At 39.0% G+C, this 18,665-nt stretch overlaps 1 protein-coding gene across 7 annotated transcripts; it reads right to left on the bottom strand.

The window, feature by feature from the left end:
- Nucleotides 1–160: 160 nt before the first annotated feature.
- ago4 (argonaute RISC component 4) lies at nucleotides 161–18,623 on the bottom strand. Of its 7 annotated transcripts, none has more exons than XM_019121108.2 (19): nucleotides 18,457–18,623; nucleotides 14,432–14,603; nucleotides 13,804–13,924; nucleotides 13,485–13,666; nucleotides 13,254–13,390; nucleotides 13,018–13,152; nucleotides 9,807–9,842; nucleotides 8,732–8,819; nucleotides 8,449–8,596; nucleotides 8,221–8,340; nucleotides 7,911–8,072; nucleotides 5,557–5,705; nucleotides 5,074–5,258; nucleotides 4,836–4,995; nucleotides 4,074–4,389; nucleotides 3,765–3,899; nucleotides 2,892–2,993; nucleotides 2,610–2,809; nucleotides 161–2,521 (listed from the first exon to the last, which is right to left on the bottom strand). In XM_019121108.2, the coding sequence occupies exons 1-19, from the start codon at nucleotides 18,473–18,475 to the stop codon at nucleotides 2,413–2,415; spliced, it is 2,676 nt and encodes an 891-aa protein (XP_018976653.1). In that variant the 5' UTR covers nucleotides 18,476–18,623; the 3' UTR covers nucleotides 161–2,412. The 7 variants fall into 7 exon arrangements, with proteins under 7 accessions (XP_018976653.1, XP_018976654.1, XP_018976655.1 ...); XM_019121109.2 differs by having other exon boundaries at nucleotides 5,557–5,690; XM_019121110.2 differs by having other exon boundaries at nucleotides 7,944–8,072.
- Between the last annotated feature and the right edge of the window lie 42 nt (nucleotides 18,624–18,665).

Raw genomic sequence — 18,665 nt, 5'->3', positions numbered from 1 at the left:
GAAAGTACCTCGTTTGGGTTGGAGCTCCCAAAGACTGACATGCGCACCCCTTCAGCCCCCGAATCTATCCCTCAGAGTTACTGACATTTCTGGAGAAATTTTTAAAATCCTGTAAAAGAGACCGGACAACATCGCTACTCAAAACAGTCTCACTGTATTGATTTACTCAAAAAAAAAAAAAAAAAAAACTTCTGCGCCATAATAAATATTTTATAAGAGATTAGAACAATACTCTGGCATGCAGGCGAGCACAGTTTAAATTTGAAAAATTTCCACACAGCCTAAAGAGCTAGTCCACCATATGCACATTCCCACTGATTGATACAAGCAAAGTAAGTACATAAACACAAATGGCAATAAGAATCCAACCAACAGCTACATTGACAAAAAAGGATTACAGCTTTTAAATTGTTCTAGATTTTGGGTTATATTGCTTTGCAATGATATCATGATACAAACTGGAATTAAATGCCATGTAACAATTTAGCGGAAATGCCTAAAAAGAACACACACACTCTAATTAAATGTGTTATTCTCTGGAAGCCGTGACATCGAGGAACCCATTTAGCATTCAATGCGTAAATCAAATTTATTGCATGTGATGCCCTTGCCCACTTCCTGTTCTTCTTTCATGGGACCAGCGTCCACGCCAACGACAGGCTGGTGCTCAAACTCATTCATAGCAAACCTGCTGCTTTAGGGATGGTTTATTACAAAAGGGTTTTTGCAGAGCGACCCCCCGACGTGGCGTGCGCGCTGGAGACCCTTCAAACTGCACCAACGGTGCTGTTCAGTCCAAAGGCAGTGCTTATGCTCACGTGTCTTAATGTATGGTGTCCTATTTTTAATACGCAAGAGAAAATTCATTCAGATTTATATTATAGATTCAAGTTCATATACACACAGAAGTAATAAACACTCTTTAAGTGTAAAATTCATATAACTGCAGAACATTGCTAAGATTTACCCCCAAAAAGTTCTGATTTGTCACTCCACTTTTTCCCCCCATTAACTTGGTTCAGAAATGAGCTAAAACTCAATTTTATCAGTTAAAACATAAAAAAAAAAGACTGTAAGTGGACAAACCAAAGCATTTTGGGCCCTCATTACCATTGCCACAACGCTACAAGAAATTAAGCTGTATTTAAAAAAAAAAAAATTAAAAATCTGTTAACAACCACACTGACTCCTGGATCAAATAATTATGTGACCACTTTGCAGAAAACTGATCAATATCAACATTAAGAACGACGAGAACAACGATTATCTACTCTAACAAACTGTTAAAAGTTTACCACAAAAAAAACATTTATATTAAACTCTTACAAATCTGATTTGAATCTTATGTATAAATGCATAAAAGAAGGGAGAGTGCTGTGTTGCAAGCCTAGCCTATCAGACGGCGCGTTAGCGCTACATCTGGAACTGTGCAATGGCCATACCTTTCAACCCTCTAAAATAACTATCTGAATAAGACGCATGCGTTTCCGGTCTTGCCACAGGCGGAATGGCACCTGTACCAAGCCCTGTTTGCCCAGGTCCGACAACCCCAACAGTCACAGAGGAGACCATGGGTAATGCTACTGCTACACAAAACCATCAGCTTATGAAAGCCTTAGATCATTAAGTGGAATATGCTTATAGAGCTGTAAATATTTATATATTTTTTTATATATCTATGTGTGTGTTAATATAAAAAAGAAGAGGCATTTACAGCAGTTTGCTCCTAGTTTTCCCTTTACAATTCAGTGGCCTGCCATGAGACATGAACCCACATTCACACAAACACACACACACACACATGCGTACGCACGAACGTACATCCACACGAGCGCACAAATTGGGAGCGGGTAATGGGTTTGTATATCCAGGTCACCTCGTTTGTAAAAGACTGAGAGTAGAGAGTCCAAATACGACCATAAAAAGGAGAAAAACAAATCAATCAAAGTCAAACCCCCCCCCACCCCCACCCCAACATGCAAGATCCACCCCACCTGCCCCAAAAGACATGTGACAAGATTCAGCCGATGGTGGCTTGAGGTAAAAGTAGACAGAGTCCAGCTTAGCTGAGAGAGCCAGAGCTGCCCTGACCAATGGCGCAGGTTTGCTCACACTCAGTGTATATTACAAATTAAAAAGACATTCAAAATCAAAATATGAAATGAAAAGTTAAAAATGGCTCAATTTGATTTTTTTTCTCTGTGCATTGGAGGCCAAAAGCCTCTCAGTGCAGGACTGCTGGTAGAGGTTGGTTCTTCCGAGGCCGACCAATTTCGACTGGACTGACAGATGGCCCCCTGGCTTCAGAACTGCTTTGCTGCAGATGAAGACGCGATAGAGAGAAACAGGAAGAGGAAGAGAGAGAGACAGATTGAAGAGGGAGTGTAGAAGTGCGTCTCCTGCTGGTTGATGTCAGGCGAAGTACATAGTGTGCTGGGTATCATAGTGAATCTGGACCGCCTTAGCCAGGGCCTGAGGGTCTCGGCCATTACTCTGTCCTGATACGTGACTGCCCTCAGCACTGCACACAGGAAATGATACAGAAAGCATTAAATTTCATTCATTAACTTTATAAGAATGTCCCAGGTTAATAATGATATGCTAATAACCTGTCATGGTCTTTGTCCACTAAGTGGTAGCGGGCACGGAACGCCACAAGCCGGGCGTAGTAGGCTGGTGCGGGGATAGAGACGGAGCGGGTGCAGCGCACGTAGGTGTGGCAGAGCTGGTAAGTCAACAGTTGCAGTTCGTCAGCCGTGAAACAGTTGTCATCCCACAAGACGTGATAGTGAGAGGGACGGCTTGTGCCCTGTGGGAAAGAAATGCAATTGTGTGAATCTTGAACGGACAAACGGATTAATTAACAAAAAAGCACCTGGGCTGTGACTCACCTGGATACCAGCATGGCTGCACAGGTAGAAGTCAAACTCTGAGGGGTGTGTAATGGTGCTGTCCACTGTAGTGCCTGCTGGGACATTGCCACTCTTCCCAACCTGAGTCAAAGAAATTTGTATACAAGGTTTAGAAGAGAATGCAATGAATCATTCATGTTGATTTTAAGATTAACACAATGTCCTATAAAGCAAGATTTTGTGCGTTGTTTATATAAAAGGTGCGTTGCTATAGGTTGTCCATCCACATTGAAATCTCAATAGTTTGCTTTACATACACCGGTACTTTAAACATTGAGCAAATGTCTGGTTCTGCACAGTCTACGACGCATATTCTGACTATGAACCGCCCACTTAGACAGTTAGAATCGACAAACCACAGTTTTTGTTTTAACCGAAGGTGAGGCAGTTTAAAGGATGAAAAACAAGCAAACACACTCTGAAGCGGTCTTATTAAACAGTTAAACAAGCACAGTTCCCCCAAAAAATGTTTAAGCTTTGCCACTTACAGTGTTAAGATTAAGAATGAAGAAATATGTAATCATATACTACTGTTCAGTGTGGGGGTAAGTTTTTTTTGTTTTGTTTTGTTTTTTCCCAAAAAAAAACTTTCTGAAACTTTCTATTAAAGCAAAGAATCCTGAAAAAACATTTTACAAAAATATTAAGCAGCTCAACTGTTTTTAACATTTGAGCAGCAAATCAGCATATTAGAATGATTTCTCAAGGAACATGTGGCACTAAAGACTAATGAAATAGCTGCTGAAAATGTTACTGTATTTGATCAAATAAATGCAGCCTTGGTGAACCTAAATAACTTATAACTTACAGTAGATTTGTAAAAAAAAAAAAATACAAAAATAAAATACTTACCCTCTCTGCTTTGTCAGAGCAAAAGAGTCTGGTATGGTGACGTTTCTGCACTACAATGTAAGTGATTCCTGGCCTGTAGTCCTCTTCTAGACTGATGCAAGCTTTCCTGATGGCGATCAGTTCTGGCCAGGCAACCTGCACAAGAAAATGAACAATATTAACGGAAGAAAAACTGAACATGTAATTTTTCTGTCACTAAATCACATTTTATTTCATTTCATTCTAATATCATATCAAATATCAAACTTTCAAATATCATCAATGCAGCTGCAGCAGTCTGAGTCAATGCATCTCCTCCGGATGACTCACTTGCTTCATCTGGCCCTCAGAGACTCCTCCGCGGTAGTAGATGATGCGTGTGGGCTTGAATCGGGTAGACTTGTAGAACTGAATGAGGAGCTCTCGCACCATGTTGGTGAGATCCTGGATGACTTCCTGGCTGTAGAACTGTTCCTGGGACAGGTCCTGGCGTGAGGTTTGCACTCGCACAGTGGCACAATAGCGACTGGGGTGCCCATCCATGCTTCCCACCACAGCCGCAATGGATGGTTTCTTCCCATCGCCTGCAGGTGGGTGAGTGACATCGGCCCCCAAGAAGATGACCGGCTGCTGGAACACAGAGGGCCTGATGGAAAGCAAACATAGACATATGAAGGAACAGAATAGAAGTTTCCTTCCTATGTTCAGGGAATTTCCAGGTTGAAAATGCATTAAAGCTCTTTAAAATTGCCCTAGGATTGTCAGTGGTGTTGCTAGGTGACATGGTTATTTTTTCTGAGTGGACTAAAAATGAACAATTTATGCAAGCATTGTTTGGGCCCCAGTCTAATCATGTAGATTTGACATTACAATCTGAAATCACAATGGGGAAAAACTCCTGAACTAAAGATGGCATCTAAATCTTTTGGTAGCACTTTATTTGAAGCCTTTATGTATAATGCATTTTTTTACAAAATATGTAACGCATTTCATGGTAAATGATGAATACCTACTGTCTGTAATTGATATGTACATAAACACATACATACATACTCTCACCTCATCATAAACTATCCCTAGTCCAAAACCCACCTTTGATGTGGCACCAGCACATTGTTGATGCCCCCTAGTTTGGCGTTGATCTTCAAACAGAGATTGGACAGCGTCTGAGGGGACGTCTTCACCACATTCTTCACCTGAACGCACTGAGTGGCCATTCCTAACAGAGTATCTCCCACACGCTTCACTTCCGCTGGAGAGACACAAAACCACTTCAGCATCATATTCTCTGACTATTGTTGTGTTTCATCATTAAAGGAGCTCTCTTTACCATAGACTGGTGTTTTCCCAGGCAGAATGACCACAATAAGCTGTAGTCCCACATAAGACATTTTGAGATGCTTGAACATTGGCTCCACGCTGTCTGCCCCCTGGGCATACTTGCAGAAGCAGGGTTGGCCTTGGATGGGCATCCCTGCGTCTTTGGATATCTTGCGCAGCTGGTCAGTGAAACTCCTACAAATACATACACACACACACACACACACACACACACACACACACACACACAAAAGAATCTTTAACCATGCACTTCTGGTTTTGAAAAATGTTTGAAAAAGCTTTCAGAATTAAATCCTTGTCAAAACTTCCTCAAACTGTAACAAATTTAAAACAAATTTTCCAACATGAAAGGTTTATAATAAGCTTTTAATTAAAATAACTTAATCATGCATCTTTTAAATATACTAAAACAGACTTACAGAAAAATTATAAATTTATATATTAAAAAAAAATAGTTGAGAGTAATCCTTACTTGAGCAAATCCTCTCTGCATTGTTTCTGAGGGGCGAAGCAGGCCACAGCCCACACTTTGATCTCTATACCCGCATAAAACTGCTTTCCCCTCATGTCCCAGACACCCTGGTTGGGTGTGGCCACCGTCTTGTTCTGGGGAGAGAGTCCCTACACTCTTAGTGAATCCTTCGTTCTCATCCTGAGATACACATTCTACACAATACCCTCCACTGCCAAACCCACCCAACTCTAACAGGCCTGGGCTAATAGCAGAAAGCAGACTATGCCGAAAAGACCCACCACCAACCTCCCCATTGGTTAAACACACAATCACAATTTTTTTATATTATAAAACTTAGTCTAAAACTGCAATACAAATTAGCTGTAAAGGTTAAACATAAAGCAAGTAAATTAATGCAAGGAGGAATGCATCTGAAATATCAATACAGGAGTTATTTGAATTTAATAAAAAAAAAAAAAAAAAAAAAAAAAGAAAAGAACTGCTCTAGTGTTCAGGGCTTATGAAATACTCTTAAAGGGATACTCCACCCTAAAATGAAAATTGTGTCATTAATCCCTTACCCCCATGTCGTTCCAAACCTGTAAAAGCTTTGTTTTTCTTCGGAACACAATTTAAGACATTTTTGAGGCTTAAGACTGTCCCATAGACTGCCAAGTAAATAAGTGTTAAGGTCCATAAAAGGTATGAAAGTCGTCTTCAGAATACTCCATCTGCCATCAGACGTGCAATCTGGGTTATATGAAGCGACGGGAACACTTTTTGTAAGCGAAGAAAACAATAATAATTATTATATAATAAATATTCAATAATTCCTTTGTCAACGGTATCCTCTGTGTCTCTCCATATCACCGTATGCCAGTGGTCTCCAACCCTGCTCCTGGAGAGCTACCTTCCTAAAGATTTCAGCTCCAACCCCAATCAAACATACCTGAACCAGCTAATCAATGTGTTTAGGGCTACTTGATAATTACAGACAGGTGTGTTGGAGCAGGGTTGGAACTGAAGTCTGCAGAACGGTAGCATTCCAGGAGCAGGGTTGGAGATCCCTGCCGTATGCGGTGTATGCTCATCCGAGCCACAAGGATGCGCTGTTTCTACGTGTATTTAGCTTTGATTTGAAATAAAACAGCGCATCCTTGTGGCGTGGATGACACAGAAGAGCAAACATAGCATACAGTGATATGGAGAGACACAGAGAAGACCGTTGACAAAGAAATTATTGAATAAAGTTATTTTTGTTTTCTTCACTTACAAAAAGTGTTCCCATCACTTCATATAACCCAGATTGCACGTCTGATGGCAGATGCAGTATTCTGAAGACGACTTTCATACCTTTTATGAACCTTGACACTGTTATTTACTTGGCAGTCTATGGGACAGTCTCAAGCCTCCAAAATATCTTAAATTGTGTTCCGAAGATGAACAGAGCTTTTACGGGTTTGGAACGACATGGGGGTAAGTGATTAATGACAAAATTTTCATTTTGGGGTGGAGTATCCCTTTAAAGGTCCACAATAATAATAATAATAATAATAATAATAATAATAATAATAATTCTAAATTAAAAATGTTTAAACAATGAAAAAAAAATACTATATTTTATTACAATAATATAATATAATGAAAGGCCCTGAAGACTAGAGCAACTGAAAACACATTAAGATTAAAAGCACTCATAAGCACACATACAAACAAGATGTTAGAGATAACTCAATTTTCAGTTGAGCTCATTAACAAATTAATTACAGTGATAGTATTGACTGCACCCGTACTTAGTGCACAGTATAAGTTAGTGACAGTGATTAAGAATTTATAAACAAAGACATGGGGTTGCAGATCTCTTTACATACAACAGTTTCTCCAAATTAACCAAAACAACTGGTACTGTTTGCAAAGAGAGAGCGATCCCTCAAGAGGTTGTTATTTCACAGGAATGAAGATAAGTCTCTACTGGTAGGTTAATTTTAAACAAGAAAAAAAGTCTACCAATGATGCTTCTCTACATGAGTAACATCTCACATCAATTTGTGAAAGTTAAAATGAAATGTTTATGTACAGCTGTAGTTTTAAATAATATTAAACCACAATAAATAAGATGTATGGAAGTTTACAGGAGTAATTATAATGATCTAACTGCATTAGAATTGAGCTCCTCAAGTTCCCGAGATGTTAAAATAGATTGTTGATTATGCTGAACAGCATTGGCCAAGTGGAGTCTGATCATCATTCCTTTGGTTAGTCCACTCATCCCATGACAACACAGACACAGACACACACACACACCCACGTACACACATGCCATTGCTCCCAGCCCACCCGTACTCACCCTGCACCCGAGCCCCAGTACTCACCCTGCTACAGTCCCTCCCAGTGTCTGTACTCACCCGGCCCCCATACTGAAGCATGGGCGCTGGGAGGACCCGCCCAGTCACCTCTGTCATGTCATTGTGCACAACAATGCCGAACTCTTTCAGGTAAGGGTCAGGCCCGCCCACCATGCTGTTGCTTTTGACCTAAAAGAATAACAGGAGTTTTAGTGGTAAATTCTTTTTAAAAACAAAGTAATTGGCTCTTTTAACTATAAGGCTGGACTTCTCTTTGTACTGCTGTCATATTGAGCATTGTGACTGATCTTACTCTTACTCAACAGGTGCCACTCACCAGTCTGCTGATCTCTTCCTGCCTGTCTGGGGCTGAGCGGGCCGTAGCTTTAATCATGGTCGAGGTCTGGTTATCTGTTAGTTTCTTTATACAGCGCTGTCCTGCCACTATGTTACAAACTTAATGGAGGATACAAGAAAGGATTCAATGAGTGCCAAGTCAAATCAAATTAATTTTTGTACATGTGAAAGCCTGGAAAACACTTTATATGATGTGCATGTCTCTTACCTCAAGGGGTAGATAGGTGTGCTTCTGTTCTTGCCCCACCTGGAGGCAGGGCAGGTGGGGGTATTTGAGCTGCAGGCTGTACTTTTGTTTGAAATACTGGGCAACGGTGCACTCCATAGCTTGTCCATTCTCAAGCTGCAAAGGAAATCTGTAGAAATGTGCAGAAAATAACTGGTAGGTATAACAATGCAAAAAAATAAAAATTTTAAAAATAGTGTTAAACACTTAACTATAGTTTACAGCAAATTTTGCAAACACTGGTAAAAATGTAAAAAGCACTAACGTCTGATGGCTGGCTGGGCGGCGTGTGACATTGCACACACGGTACTTCCTCTTCATCTGGCCGCAGTGTGTGACCTCCACTTTCAGTCCTATACACACAATGATATTAACTCAGCAATTCACTTCATAACCACAACTGAAGCAGTCTTGGCCCTTGATGTGGTGCAACATATACCACCGTTCAAAAGATTGGGGTCGGTAAGATTTTTTAAAAGAAACTCATACTTTTATCATTGAATTTTTTTTTTATAATTATTATTAAATTGATCAAAAGTGACAGTAAAGAGATCTATAATGTTACAAAAGACTTATTTAAAAAAAATAGTTGTTCTTTTGAAAACATCACAGTTTCCACAAATATATTAAGCAGCACAACTTTTTTCAACACTGATAATAAAGCTGCATTCACGCCCTGTCTAAATTAACACAGGCTCAAGATTGACAACATGTAACGTTCTACACGGAGATGCTCACATCTTTGGACTAATGCTTTCCTATGGCAACACTATCAACTCCTAAACATAGTGCTTAAATGAATCTGCTGAAGTCAGGTGGTATTGCGGTCATTGTAGCTCTCAGAAAACTTCCAGCCTACGAGAACATGAACGATTTTTAGTTTAGTTGAAATCTTGCAATTGCAGTAAACGCAGCATAAGAAGCATTTTTGAGCACTAAATAGGGCTGTTGCTTTGAAGAAATTTACCTTGCGGTGATTTTGAGTGGCTCAATAGCACGGTAACCAATATTAACGCATTTATTTATGCATGCCTGATTGTTTGCTTAATAAGTTATATAAATAAGCTTGTTGAATTATTATTATTCATGGGTAGCTAAAATTAGCACAGTTGATAATTAATCATTCTTTTCAGACAAATCATTGTTTTATGATTTCAAGATCTTGAAGAATCCTCTGCCAGCTGGTCGCTCCCACTTCACAACGAGCGGGACTTGCGCTAATGGCAATTCCCTTTACAGTCCGTTTTTTTATTTCAGCAAATCATTCTGGGCGAAAGCAAACAGCGTGATTATCAATCATGAGCCCAACATCCAGCAAGCCAAGAAAACATGCAATCTACCTGAGGGAAGACGTCTTTCACTATTGTAAGTAAATGCTGTTAAAAAGAGAGAAAAAAAAGACACATTTTTAAAATTTTAGCTTCCAGTGTATTCTTAAACTTGGATCTCATTATTAAAGCACAAATAAATTCAAGTACCAAAAGCAGCCCACACTCTAAGTTCTTTCATTAAAAAATATGCACTTTCATCGATTCATAGGCTAAATGGCTGCAATAACATTATTTAATTATGCCATTGTTTAAAAAAAAAAAGTTCTGACTGACTGACAAATCAGACTTTCAGTTCTTATGCTATATATGTATGCAGGCTCTGTAATTTTACTACATCACTTGGGCAGTAAAAATTCACATGGTACAATTTACTCAGGCAGATGGTTTGTGTGTACCATTGTCGTGTCATATGTTTCCTGTCATATACTGATGGATATTTAAATAAACAGATTCAATCACCCACGCAATCTTGTTCATAAATGACAGGATTCAGCTATACATCTATTAAAGGGTTAGTTCACCCAAAAATGAAAATTAGGCTGCGTTTTACTCACCCTTGAGGCATCCTTCTTTCCGACGAATGCAGTCGGAGTTATATCATTTTTTTTGTCTTTGATCTTTCAAGTTGTTTCATTTCAGTCAGCAGGTGTTGCATTGCTTCAGTCCAAAAGACCTGAAATAAAGTGCCCTTCCATTTATATAAAAAAAAAAAAAAAAAAAAAAAAAAACACCACGGCTCCGGGGGTTGAACAAAGGCCTTCTGTAGCAAATCGATCCATTTTTGTAAGAAAAATATCCATATTCAAACCGTAATCACTTTAATCTACCATGCACTCACTGTTGTAAACGGAAGCAGTTCTGGGCAGATGACGTATGAGGTAAGCTTTGCGCATGCGCTGCTCTGAAGTGATGCATGCGGAAACGCAGCAGAGAGATCAAAACAAAACAACGGTCAGTAATTACATATAAGCCAAGAGGAGACTGGTTTTCCTTTCCTCAAGTAAGGAAACGTTGCTTCTTTTGATCCTGTAAGCAAACATTAGTTTTCACGAGACTCACCGGTGCAGTGCTGACCTCATACGTCATGCACCCTGAACTGCTTCTGTGTACAACTGTTGGCACAAGCTAGATTAAAGTGATTATAACATTTTGAATATGGATATATTTCTTATAAAAACGCATCGAATCACTACAGGAGGACTTTGTTCACCCCCCGGAACCGTTTGAGGAACGTTTTATGGAAGGGCGCTTTTATTTCACTTCTGTTGGACTGATGCACTGCAACACCTGCTGACTGCAAAGACAGAGCTTGAAAGATCAAAGACGATTTTTAATATAACTCCAACTGGATTTGTCTGAAAGAAGAAAGTCATATACACCCAAGATGCCTCGGGGGTGAGCAAAACAGACTAACCCTTTAAAACCTTGAATGACACTGTGTCATTCAAATCTGCCACTTATCCAGAGAGAGCAGTTTACGTACATGAAACATCTTTACAAAGTCTTTTGTATCGCTATTTCTGTGTTACAAACATTCAAATAATAACAAGTACTGGAATAAGTTTATAGTTCAGATATAAACACTGCTGTCTACAGAAGCGATCAAAATAGAATAAATCACCTTTTTGAAAGTGATGATGCTTCAAATAAAGATTGCATCAATTTCAACGTAATGCCAGCAGGTGGAGAAAAGTGACTTAAAATGAGATTCGTTCAAAAACGTTGATTCATTCAGGAATGAAACAAGTGAAGTCTTTATTAGGGAATTATTTGTTTAACTAAAATAATATCAATTCGTTGAATATTGTATTTTATAAATAGACTGCAGCAAATTTTACTAGAAACTCTAATAAATTACATGTAATTTTGTTTAGTTGTTCTTTTCTCAATCATGGTGAGAGAAAAGTGAATATTGATAAAATAGTTAATATAAATATGAAAAATAATATTCTTTCTAAAGAAACTGATGAACTATATTTGCTCAAGAATGTTTTGAGTTTTAGCATTTTGAGTTTGTTCAATACTCTTAAGTATGAATGCATTTTTTCCATCAATATAGCAAAACAATCGTTTAATCCAATGTTTTGTTCCAGATTTTTACTCTTAAAAAAATATATATTTTCATGTTCAGTATTATAAATATAATAAGGTATAAGTAATAAACTATTTCTAAATCTGCAAATATGGTCTTAAAGCCTGATGATGTTAAATGTAATTCGCATTTTATGTACATCTATAAAGGTGTAAAATGCATTGACTTATATTTGAGATTCAAGATTTTTCATGATATAGTTAACACGTTTAGGAATATTTAAAATAACAAAAGTATGCAATATCAATCAATGGGGGCATTTAATCAAGTCTGTGCTCAGGGCACCGCTGCAAACATAGATCCTCTTATCTCCCAATAGTAAGAAATTCTCTAATATGCATAACAGTTAGTTCTGATTCTTGAATCTGACTGAACAAGAGGCTTTCTAAAGAGTGTTGATATTTCACCAGTTTCAGCTCTCTGCATGTTCCAGACAGGCTGTCAGTCAGTGCAGTTACATGGTTATGCCAGCAGGTGGCTGGAGTACTGTCTTTATGAGCGAGTCAACTAATAACTTAAAAAAAAGAGGCTGATTCATTCATGAATGAAATAATGTGTTTAAAATAAAACTCAGAGTGCCACTTTACAAAGCTCAAAGGACACATCACCTGGGTAACGCTGAAGCTGATGTTTCACTTTACAGAGATCAATTAAAAAGGATACAACGACAAATATATCGCTGTCATCTTAGAACAACTGATGGCAAACTAATTTTTTTTCCACTCAGTTGCTTGTCATACACTGCAGTTGGCTTGTTAATATAGCGGTATTACAATATCGCAACAGCCCTAGCACTAAATCATATAAGAAAACTTTTATGGAGGATCATGTAACACTGGAGTAATGGCTGCTAAAAATTCCACTTTACCATCACAGAAATAATTTTTATGTTGAAATATACTAAAATAGAAAACCTTCTTTTTTTTTTTTTATAATTTCACAATAGTGCTGATTTTACTGTAATTTTGACCAAAGAGATGTAGACTTGGTTGGCATAAAAGACTCTTCAAAAACAAAATAAGAAGCATCTTACCAGCTCCAAACTTTTGATAGGTAGTTTAAACTAAATTTGAGCTACAGTAAATGACATTATGAACCATTTTACAGCAACATGCTTCACCCCCTCACCTCGGATCTCCTTGGTGAACTTGACACGTTGTGAATCTGTAAGGGGCTTGGTTTGCTCGTTGATGTTCTGGATGTCCAGAACCTCACACATGAACTCAATGACAGGCTGTGCTCGGTAGAAGGCTGTAGCTGAAACTACATTGTGTGGAAAATAAAATTAAAATAGGCAGAGTTGGGCATATTCTAAAGATGCACAAAACACATAGAAGGAAAAGATTTGGAAAGACAAAATATACCATCTATGTTGAGCATCATGTTCCACATTGCTGGACGGACAGACTGATGGAAACCAAACCAAACCTCCCTCCCTCCTCCCAGTGGGTGGTAATACCCCTCTGGTGGTGAGAAGAAGGAACGACCTACTGGAGTGTACCTGTATCAGAAGGCATGAAAGATGTCAGGTCAACCCCCCCCAAAAAAAAAAAATAATAACATGGGGAAATAGGATTTCAGAGACTGTGGCTTACCGCATGGAGGGCAGGTGACGAGTGATGACATCCAGAGCCTGTACAGAATCCTCCGGGACCTCATTCAAGTGACCAGACAGAGCTTCCAGGAGCATCTGCAGACTCACCACTGACACCCACTGCAGAGACACCTTGAAGGTCTGATCCTTCCCCTCACCTGGCAATGTCACCTCCAGATCCACCTGCATCACATGTCAAGAATGCTTAGATTTAAAAGGAGCTTTTCTTCTCGCAATAAGTAGTAACACACAAGAATATTGTTATGTTTATTAAACATTTGGGAAAAACCAAATACTATATTTGAGCATGCTTTGTTTACCCTGTCTCTCCCGATGGGTAGCGGATGAGCCGTATACATGTTCCTCTTGCCATCATAACCAGGCTGCCTGTCCCCAAAGATCTGCATCTTAAAATGTCTCACCATTGTATCCACCACCTCTCTATAGAATAAAACATCCCAAATTTACAATCATTTGAATACATTTCCACTGCTAGCTACATTTTCATGAATACATCCTCAACATATATATACACACACACTACTGTTCAACAGTTTGGAGTCAGCACTTTTTTTTAGTAAAATAATGATTTTAATCAGCAAGGATGCATGAAATTGATAAAAATAAAAAAAAATGACCACAAAGACATACATAATGTTACAAAAGATTTATTTAAACTTTCTACTAAAAATCTAAAAAAAAAAAAAAAAAAAAAAAGGTATTAGTTTCCACTAAAACATTAGGAAGCACAACTGTATTCAAGACTGATAATAAGAAATGTTTCTTGAGCACCAAATCAGCATAATAGAATGATTTCTCAAGGATCATGTGACACTGAAAACTGGAGTAATGAAATTAAAAGCAAAATAAATATATGCAGCCTTAGTGAGCATAAGACTTATATAAATTAAAACAACAACAACAATAACAAAAACCAACTGCACTCACCTGTTGACCCGGCGGGGTCGCTTTTCAGGCTTGATGTCAATGTCATAATGGTAGACGTCGATCTTGGGGATCTGCACCTGGAAGTGATTGGCCAGCAGGCGAATCGGCTTCCCCACTGTACCCAAGCCGGGCCGGCGTGGTGGTTGGAAGAGGGAGGTAGGGGCAGGCGGGCCTGGAAGAAACAAACAATCATTTTGTTCAGATGAAGCCAAAAGACTGAACCTTCATTTAACGTAGTAGTGGCTACTGACTGAGCTCTCATCTGACATATACCATACACTGACGTGCCCTTTTCTTTCATGGAACAACACAATACAGAGAATGCTTGGCTTTCAGATTGATTAACGGGGAAGAACAGAATGGCAGAGATACAAACAACTTAACAAGGCGACATGACTTGACCCTTAACCCACAAACGGGGTTAAAAAAAACCCCAACAAAATAAGAAACAATAATAGCCAATCATTAATGTCCCGCCTCCATGCAGCCCCACGCAAGCTATCAGACAAAAGACTGTGTGTCCACTGCAGACAGATGAATGCAGGGTCATATGGGAAGGGGGGGTGCTGCGATCTGGGATGACGCTATCACAACCCAGCAAATCATTTGCCTGCAAAAAAAAAAAAAACTTTGTTATAATAGCAAAACATGACCAATTGAAAGTTAGTCCTATTTAATCCAAATAGACACTGATAAGCAGAAACAGCTTCAATGCAATGATACTTCAAAATTTTCAACGTTTTTTGGGGGGGATGGATGGCTATTGGGGCCCATCAGAGAGATGTGATGTACCCTTTTGTCAAACCGCTGTGGTTTGCAGGGGTCTAAGCCCCTCACAGACCTACACGCTCCAGTTAGCAAGCAAAGCACCAGGGAGAACAATTGGGAGCCTCTATAACCGCTCTCTCATCCCTTCCACATACTGTCTTGCCTATGGCTCCCCCTCCTCAATGCCAACAAAGCTCTCTAAACTACAGCATGAACACGGCTGGGGTGGAGATGGGGGAAACCTGCATTCATCAAAAACCAAGAGGACTCTTTATATAGGCCACTCAGCTGTTACACTTCACAGCACACCAAGATGGAGTGTCAGACATGATCGCTAAAAGTGGGCAGCTACTGCCTTCAGTATGTAATCAGGGTCTCACGGCACTCATTATCAAGCCTGTGCTTTCTGTGGTATCCTGATTCCTTCAATTGCATTAAGAGTAAAGTAATCCATGAACAAAAAGGCAATGGATTGCTTATTTGATCCAGAACATCTAACAACTGCCTGACGGTCTAGCAGTCATCTGAAGTATAAGGGTATGTTCAAAATGGAATACTATTTCAGCATCTACTAAATACAGTTTAGCAAGCATACACACACACACACACACACATATTTTTTTTTATGAGATTCATAAAACAAGATGCATTTACAAAATGACATTAGATAAGTCTTGTTTTGTGAACTGATGTGAAATCAATCAAAATGAAGTGAATTTGTGATTAAAACAAGAACAAATATCAGCCAGCTGGCTCAGAAAAATAAAACATTTCCATACCCCATTAACAGATGTTTATTCTGTCTTAAGCATAAATTCAATTTTATCAGAAAACAATACTTCATGTTCAATTTACATCTCTAGTAAATGGACCTTGATTTCAGGATAGAGAGATATCTGTATTGGGGAAAAAAAAAATACTAAGATAATCTTTTTTTTTTTTTTTTTTTTCAGTGCATGCAACATTTAATGCCATGACTTCATAAATTTAAGACGTTCTACTCTGATTTAAGACCTTTTAAGGCATTAATTTGTAGAAGGGTCAATTAAGAGCTATTTTAGACCCACAGAAAACAGCACTGGTTTTTAATTCATGTTGTTTAAAAATGTCATAACACTTGGCAGTCCAAACAAATAATCAATCACAATGACATGTAAAAATTGTAATTTATTCTGGTTCATTCATCAAATAAAGCAGAAATGAAAATATTTAGACAAACATAATGGGTTATCTATGTATTTTATGCATACAGAAAATCTGAATATTGCAGTATCTCTCTACTGGGGGGCAAAAGGCTAAAACTGTCATGCTATGAGCTAAATGGCATGATAGGCTTAAACTGAGGGGCAGCTGGACTAAGTGATGACTCAGTAATGACACCGAGTCTCATGACACAAGCAGATCACCTGGATTACACAGCGGATGCTAGACATGACAAAGATATGCAGGATCCATGTTAACTTTACTGAATCACACAACTCAGCCACAATCAATACATCCAGATCTGTAAGTGGCTACATTTACCCAAACACAAGAGCTGCTTGTGGGGCTGTTGATCTTTCATATGCGTCCCCTTTAATTTTAGATTACCACATAATACTTATTAAAATTATAACAAAACAATGTAAGATTGCAACAACATCAAAAAGAATTGTGGCTTTTAACCTATTTTATTCCTTCAATGTGTCACATTTGGGTTTAATTTCTCATCAGGCACTGAACAGATGGTGAAAAGTGGACATTATTAGCAGTATGGGCATTCTGCTAAACATTGAAAAACAACGCAATGTTTGGCAGTTGTTTATTCAATTATTTTTTTTAAGATTCCAATTTTTCTATGAACTGTTCACAATAAGACCAGGATCCATTAAGGTCAATTTTGATTCCATGTTGACTTTTAAAATCTTGTTTTGTAGTAACAGATAAAAACAATTCTGATTTTGGCTGGCAGAGGCCACAAGGCTCTGACAGCCACAGAATGTCAACAAACACAAGCGTACAGAGCTTTATTGTGCCAAACTCAGAATTACACAACAGTTTAATATTGCAATCAACATACATTGTGTTTCTTGCAAACACTTTGATGGCAGATCTTTGGCATTGCCTGACCTCACAGCTGAAGAACACAAGTTACATTTACAGAGCAAACATTGCCAAAACACACAGTCGTTTTAGCTTTTAAAAAAAAGAATGTTACAACATGCACCCTATTCATTTCCTTATTAAAGCATGCTCTTAAACAAAGTGCTAATTAAGAGTCATTCATAAGGCTTTCACATTTGCCCGATAAACAAACGTGATTATAGACAAAACTGATTGAATAAAAATGAAGTTAATGAATCAGAAGACCTGCAAGGTTAATGAAAAGCATCACTTGAGAGAAGCAGGACACATCAGTTGTTTTCGAAAGCACTGATGCATTAACAAACAATATGAAAACAAATGCACGGCAATTTGAAGAAGTCAAAGCGAGCTAGCTCTCAAAAAAATGAGACTGTACCAATATCGTTTAATTCTCATGCATGTCATGGTCTAAGATCATAATCAAGCCGATTTTTCAGAGGTCAGAGAGTTCATTCTTATAGTGACAACAGTTGGTCGTTGGCTGTGCATGGAGTTAGATACGTGACATTGGCGCTTAAAGTCCAATCAACCGTTATTCTTTGACATGATCAGCATTTAGGCATAAACAAACGCACATGGGGATCACACAAAGCGCCAACAATAAAAAAAAAAAAAAAAAAAAAAGAGGGGGGACATCCGCGCCCGTATCAACTACACCGCACACGAGTGTTCTTTTAGCGTTTCTAGCTCGCGCAAGACATCCATAACGATATGTGCACACTTCGCTATCAAACCGTCTGCGATAAAACCTTAAAAATGTTTTACTTTTAAAGCAGAGGACGTGATATATAATATGCAGGCTTGTTCATGGCAGACGCGGAAGAAAGATGCGTGTGGTTAAATCCCCACCACCACACAATGCCGTCCTGTCTTCCGCACTGGGCTAGAACCATTTAACGCTCATTCAGTAATAAACAAACACTTGTTGGCTTCCCAAAATCTCCTTCGGTGAGGCTGAGTACGATTATCAACAGCTTTATGTCGTTAGTACGGTTTTGACGAACGGGCGTAGCGTGGTAGGGGATTGTTTTCGTTTTTTCCGTCGAGGCCTAAACAGCGCGCTACCGCGGGCCCTGGTGAGGCAGCGCAACGGCCGCACTACGCTGTCATACGGCTCGTTTTTTAGCACTTACCGGGTCCGAGCGCTTCCATGGCCGCGGGCTCTCTCTCCGTCTCTGTCCCGGCCTGGCGGCTCCGTACCGACACTGAAATTGGGGGCGGTATCTCGAAGCTTAAAGTGGCTAATTTAAGAAATGGAGGGATGCGTAGATGTGCAGCTTGCCTGCGTTGTCTTCTGAGTGATTTAAAGCAGATCCATGGGATTTGTAAGTGCGCATGCGCG

The sequence above is a fragment of the Cyprinus carpio genome, chromosome B19 (genome assembly GCF_018340385.1).
Source record: "Cyprinus carpio isolate SPL01 chromosome B19, ASM1834038v1, whole genome shotgun sequence".
NCBI classification, from domain to species: Eukaryota; Metazoa; Chordata; class Actinopteri; order Cypriniformes; family Cyprinidae; genus Cyprinus; species Cyprinus carpio.
The sequence above is the reverse complement of the archived record's forward strand: the minus strand, read 5'-3'. Positions and strand labels throughout refer to the sequence as shown.